General features: G+C 61.7%; 1 protein-coding gene across 2 annotated transcripts in view; it reads right to left on the bottom strand.

The window, feature by feature from the left end:
* Positions 1-5821, bottom strand: part of SLC9A3 (solute carrier family 9 member A3) — a 44122-nt gene extending 38301 nt beyond the window's left edge. For both annotated transcript variants that reach the window (XM_032415371.1, XM_032415370.1), the window contains exon 1: positions 5608-5821. In XM_032415371.1, the coding sequence (XP_032271262.1) occupies positions 5608-5821 (214 nt within the window). The remainder of the gene's footprint in view (positions 1-5607) is intronic.
* Positions 5822-6160: the final 339 nt, after the last annotated feature.

The raw sequence follows: 6160 nt of genomic DNA on the forward strand, positions 1-6160 counted from the left end.
GCACTTCCCAACCTTTGCCCCTCTTTCCTTGGGATATTTCCGTGTGATACCTGAGCTCCAAATGCCTATGGCTTGTTCACAGCCTGTGGCTAATTCCCCCTTGGGCCTTCCCGAAAAGTGAGACTTTACACCTTCAGCATGGTAGAGGCTCTTGGAAGGGCCCTTGGTTCTAGGCTTTGGATGATGGGTCTTAACTCCAGGCCCCCTGACTGCATCTGTCCTGCCAGGACTGGGGGTCCACTAGGGCCCACTGACTCATCTACCCCTGGGAGGATGGGGCCTACTGGGGACTCCTGTTGCTCACGCTGTCCTTCTAGGTCATCTTTTTCCAGATCTCCTCATGCATTCCTTCGAGGGGAGTAAGGGAAATTCAGTGGAAGCAGGCAGGAGAGCATGATAGAGAGTGCCCAGGAACCCACAGGAAAAAGCAGGACAAGGGTGAGGCTCAGCACTAGGGGCTCCTGGTCCTAGGACCAGAGCACATTAAGTCAAAACCAGAAGCTTCTGGTTTTAACCCCAGGAGGTAAACACCACCCCATGGCTTCCCCCACAGCCTGGGAATGTGCCTGGGCCAGATGCCCAGCCCCCACGGCTGTACCTCAGAGAAATACACGGATTAGGTGGGGGTCCGGGTGCCCTGGGTAACACAGCGGAGGGTGTGGGTGGAGTGCCAGGGATGTCCCAGGCCGTCGGTCCACGCACCCCCCATCAAGGGCACAATCACAATGATGGGAAGGGGCTTTGGAAGCAACAAGAATTGGGGCCCAGGAACACAGGGCCCGGAGGCTCGAGAGACTGGACTGATAAGCCGGCAGCGGCTCGTCAGAGACACGATTCCAGGGCGGCACCCTGCCTGGAGCATGACTAGGGGAAGGCACTTCCCACGGAGGCACAGCACGGGTCAGAGGCTCCGGACGCCGCACACCTGGCCCTGGGGCCCCCCCGGGCGCTCTTCCCCTAAGACCAGGGGTGACAAGGGCTTGCAAAGCCCCAAGGGCACCGGGGCAGGCGACCAGGAAAGACCACCTCGCCACCACCCCTGAGCCCCCAGCCTTCCAAGCCAGAGGGCCCATCAGCCACCGGGGTCCTCCTGGGGTGTTTCCACCCAGTTTGAGTGGGTGGGGTGTGAGCCCGGGCTGCCCCTTTCCCAAGAGAGGCTGTGATGGAGAGAGCAGAGACATTCAGGCTCAGAGAGTGAACCCACCACTTCCCAGCCGGCCCACGTCAGGGGCGCCCTCACCTCCAGCCCATCAGCGCCACGAGCCCACTTCCAAGACATGTCCCCAGACTGGGTGTCCTACTGGCCCACCCACACCGACACGGCCCCTCACCCTGGCCTCTGCCACTGCAGCCCATTCTGTCCAGGGCTCTCCCTATGGCTCAGGCTTCCTCCTGGGCAGGATCTCGACCCCTCTCACCGCTCCCACCCTCTCAGGAGGCTCCTCCCCGATCCGACCCAGTGTCCACCTCTCACCCTGGACCCACTGGGATGTCAGCTGACAGCTGAGCCACGTCTGTCCCCTGGAATCCCCTACCTAATGCCTGGGAATAAAGAGACCCTGTCAACCTAGAACTACCCCTCCCCCAGAATCCCCTCTGGTGCCCCTCCTGTCCATTCTTTGCCCTTACGACCAAGGTAATAGTCTAAGAGCCCAGGTCTGTTCAAGTCCCTCCCCTTTGTGCCACTCTGGGTAGAGATCAAAGTCCTCCAGGGTCTGTGGTTGTGCTGGTTCGGCCTCCTCTGGCTTCAACATTCTAACCTCCCTCTTCCCCCAGAAGTACTGTCCTATAATCCTGCCACCCCGGAGCTCTGTCTCCAGAAGCTGCCTGGATCCCTACCCCCAGGAGGGCCCTTCACCCAGTGCTCCACAGCCTCACGACCTCTGCATGGCCAATGTGGGCCACTGAGCCTGGGGCTGGGCCAGCCTTTGGTCCCCAAGGAAGGTCCGAGGAGAGAGAACACAATTAAGAGGAGAAAGCCCAGCCTGGCCCAAGGCCCAAAGGGACCCCGGTGCGGGAAGCTGCAGATTCAGGAATCCCCAAGGGCCCAGAGGAAGGAACTATACCCCCACTCGGGGACAGAAACTCTCCCACTGCAGGAGGGCCCTCAACTTCTCCGGTCCAGCAGGCCCCACCTGTGGGCGGGCTCCCTGGCCTTCTGAATTTCCTAAAGATACGGTGACAGGCAGGGGGCCCCTGGAGTCCCAAATGCTTACAATAAGTCCTTTGCTGAGCCCCAGACACGGGGTCTTAGGGGTTGGGGGTCCATGGGCTCAGCAGCCACTCCTATTTCTCACCCGTGCAAAGGTGCTGCTTCCAGCGGTGAACCCAGACTCCTGGGCCAACTTGCTGGTGGCCATGACCCTGCCCTCTGGTCTTTCTCTGTCCCAAGCTGCTTGAGGTGGGAAGCTGCCTCAACACATTTGTCTGAGTTATTGCTTGGTTCCAGGGTTCACGGCAGGTTATACGTGGCTGGAAGAAATCTGACCTCTGCAGCGCAAGGTGGGATGTGGACTAAAATGAGCACTTGAAGCCGCTGGTAAGACATTTGGCAAGTGCTTGGAAATGCATAGAAACCTGCTTTTCTTCTGTTTCTGTGCCTTGAAACCAAAATAGCCTGACCATTTTAAAAGATGAAAGGGGCCAAAGAGGTTCAGGAGCATGAACCCTGGACTGTGGGGTCAAGAAGGAAGAACACCAGGATCCATGCCTTCCCCTCATGTATGCACAGACCGGACACACCGCCACGCGGCCTCCAGGCTGCACCCAGATGCAGGTGAAGGTGTGTGGGGGAGTGCTTTGTGGGGGCTTGTGAGAAGAGGCGCTAGGGTTCGCTGCACAGGGAGGGGTCTGGGAGCCAGGTCTGTGGGGCAGGAAGGGGGGAGGAGCCACATGGCGGAGGGTTTCCTACCTTCAGGCAGGGCGGTGGGGTAGGCATTGGGGAACCCCTGGGGTGTAACCCTGACCTGTTAGATCTCTGCTTGTCACTGTGGAGAACAATGGATCCTGGGGGTGGGGAGGGGTGGAGCTCCAGGTCACTGGGTCTGGTCAGGAGTGCAGGTAGACCACGGAGATGAGGTGAGTGCTTTGTTGCAACTCTTGGTTTGTGGGGCTGAACAGGAGTAGGGGGGTCTGACTTGTTTGCTAAGGTTTGGTTTGGTTTTTGAGGTCTGGAAGGCTGAGAGATGGCAGGGGGTGGGGTCCCAAGGTGGATGGAGGAGGGACAGCTGAGGGGCGATGGGGAAAGGGCCAGAGTGGAAGGGGGTGGGGGGCTGCAGAGGAAATGGCAGAGGTGGGTGTCACCTGAGGCCCATACTGAGCCACCAGGAGAACCTTGGGGACCTGGGCAGGGTCAGTGCAGCAGATTGCAGGGTCTGGGAGTGAAGTGGTGAGTGTGAGGGAGGGACGGGGAGGGGGAGGCTGGGAGTGGCGCTGGGTGTGGGGAGAGTCCTGACTTACTTTTTCAGATGGGGAGACTGAGTCTCTCTGAGGTGCTGCCTGTTCCCTCGTGAGACCACAACGCCATCGCAGTGGGAACCTCCAAATACAGGAGAGTCAGGGCAGGGCTCAGCCCAGAGCGGGAGGGGTCTGCAGGTGGGGCTGTGTCAGCCCCATGGGTCTTCCCTTAGGGTCCTTGCCGTGTTGCCCTGAGAACCCCCCAAAGTCTCCACCAAGGCTTGACTCTTGCCCCTTCAAGGGAGTCAGTAATCCCAGATGACAGCAATGGAATGCGGATATACAACGAGCCTTTTTAAATAAGTGTGGGTAAGAAAACGGATTCTGGGCTTGCCCTGACCAGGACACAGCTGGCGGAGCGGGTGGCCACCCCACCCTGGAGAAGGCGCCCTCAGGACAAGTCCGAGGTATTGCAGGGACATGGCTCTTCCTGGGTGAACAACACACTCTGGGGCCAGGCAGACACTCGGGTCAGTGCACCAGCCTTTCCGCAGTCTCTCCCCTGAGGTCCTACTGACCAGAGGGAGCACTGGTGGCTGTCACCGGAACTTCAGATGCCAGGCTCCATGTCTGGATGCCGGGGTGGGACTAGGAGAGGCCCCAGCTCGCAAAGAAAGCACACATCTGCTTTACAAGACAAGGGTGCTCCATGTCCTAGGTGTGGACCCCCAGAGTGCCACGGGTTCACCCTGGACCAATCACTCTTATGGTGGTTTCACAAGAGAGAGAAGGTGGCAGAGGACAAGAGCCCCGCCCCCCACCAGAAACGGGTCACTCCAGTGTGGGTGTCAGGACAGGGCTCTCAGAGCCCCAGGTTGGGGCTGGACCTGTCCGGGGGAAAGTGTCAGCCATTCCCCCACGGCAGACGTGTTCGGAAGAGACACAACATGAGACTTCACGTGGGTGCTGGAGTTTTACCCCTGGTATCACAAAACCCCAGAAAACTGAGTGCGGACAGAGTGAGCATGAGACCAAACAGCCAGCCGGGGCCAGGGACAGACATGAAGAGCCGTCTGAGGAAAGAGGAAGAGGCAGAGGGATGGCGAGTGTCTTCAAGAACCAGAAAGCAGAAATGAGAGGGACCTCCAGGGAGGCAGGACACAGAGCAGGACAGAGAGCAGGCGGTGCTGACCAGGACACAATGGATCCGAGCGCCACCAGCGCTCCAGGCACCCCAAACCCCAGGCCCCAAATTCTCTAGTAGGTTCTCCCCAGAGCCTGACCCTCCTGTCCTGCTGAACACGTCAGAGCCTAATGCCCCAGGAGGGGCCCTCGCCAATTTGCAGTGTCCCTCCCCATCCCCAAATCCCTGCCTCCTGCCCTTCCCTGGGGAGGGTGTCCTCAGACCCCCTCCTTCACCCTCCCCCCAGGCTCCACCTGGTAAGTCACACAGGCCACCAACTCTCCACCACCTCCGGAAGACCCTCCGTGGTGGACCGACATGTTGAAACTCCGGTCCTCATACGCTCTTAGGAAGGCTGACCTTCCCATCACCTTGCCCGGGAGTTACCTGCGGTTCCCACTTGCTGGCTCACTGGAGCAAGTTAAGAGAAATCTGACAGACCAGGATTTTTTAAAAGAGAAACACTGTCAATGGAAAAATTGCTCCTATGAATAGGATTTTACTGGGTTTAATCTTGAGCGGCACGGTGTTTCTTTCCGCGCTGAGAACCAAATATCCCTGCCGTGCTGATGGCAAGAACCTGCTCTTTCTCCCGGCACGGAACAGCCCCCAAAGCCCGCAGACAGGACACCTGGCTGAGGGCGCCCCAGGGCAGGAGCAGCTCGCGACTCCTGCAGGCCTGGGTGCAGCAGACGGGAGCCCGGGACTCGAAACCCAGGAGCCCGGCGCGCGCGGGGCTCCGGAGGCTGCGCCCGCCTGGCCAGGATCGCGTCACCCTCGGCGACCGGCACGGCCGCTCCGGGCCCGGCCAGGCTCGCAGTCCGCGCCTCGCTCTGCCTGCCGCGAAGGCCTGACTCCCGGGGGCCGGCAGCGGCGCTCCACGGCGGAGGGCGGACGCGGGCGCGCCGCTCTGTACCCGGGGGCGCAGAAGGGGCCGCGCAGACCCCGCGAGCCGGGCGGGGGCAAGTGGAAGGAGAAGTCGCAGCGGGGCCATGACCTCGAGACCCATCGAGCCCCGGGCCTCTTACCGATCTTGGCCAAGCTGGCCACGAGGATCCACAGCGCGATGATGTACGGGTCCCGGACATGGTGCCATTTGAAGGTGACCACCTGGAAACCCTGGCTCTCTTCGTGCGCGCTGCCAGGCTCCTCGACGCCCCGCACCCGCGGCAGCGCGCCCAGCGCCAGCAGCAGCGCCAGCAGCACCCCGCAATCGGAGCCCCGAGCCCCGCGCCCCAGCATCTCAGCCGCGGCTCAGCGCCCTGTGCGGACGCTCATGGCGTGTGGGTGCTGCTGCGCCGGGGCTGTTGGACGTGCGGGACCCTCGGGGCTGGCGCCGGGCGGCGTGGAGCCGGGCGCACTCCGGGTGCGGGCGGCTGTCCTGGTCCCCGCCCGCCCGGGTGGCCTTTAATCCGGCAGCCCCCTCCCGCCCCGGGGCGGGGCCTTCCCGCCCCCGCTGCGCGCACGCGAGCGCGGACACCGCCGCACGCTCTGGGCACGCCCGCCCAGCCTGCACACGCCCACCCCGGGCCGACCGGTCGCCCTGACCTCACCTTCTCACGTCCGCGCTCGGTCCCCTCC

This window comes from Phoca vitulina, unplaced genomic scaffold, assembly GCF_004348235.1.
Source record: "Phoca vitulina isolate PV1807 unplaced genomic scaffold, GSC_HSeal_1.0 scaffold17, whole genome shotgun sequence".
NCBI lineage: Eukaryota > Metazoa > Chordata > Mammalia > Carnivora > Phocidae > Phoca > Phoca vitulina.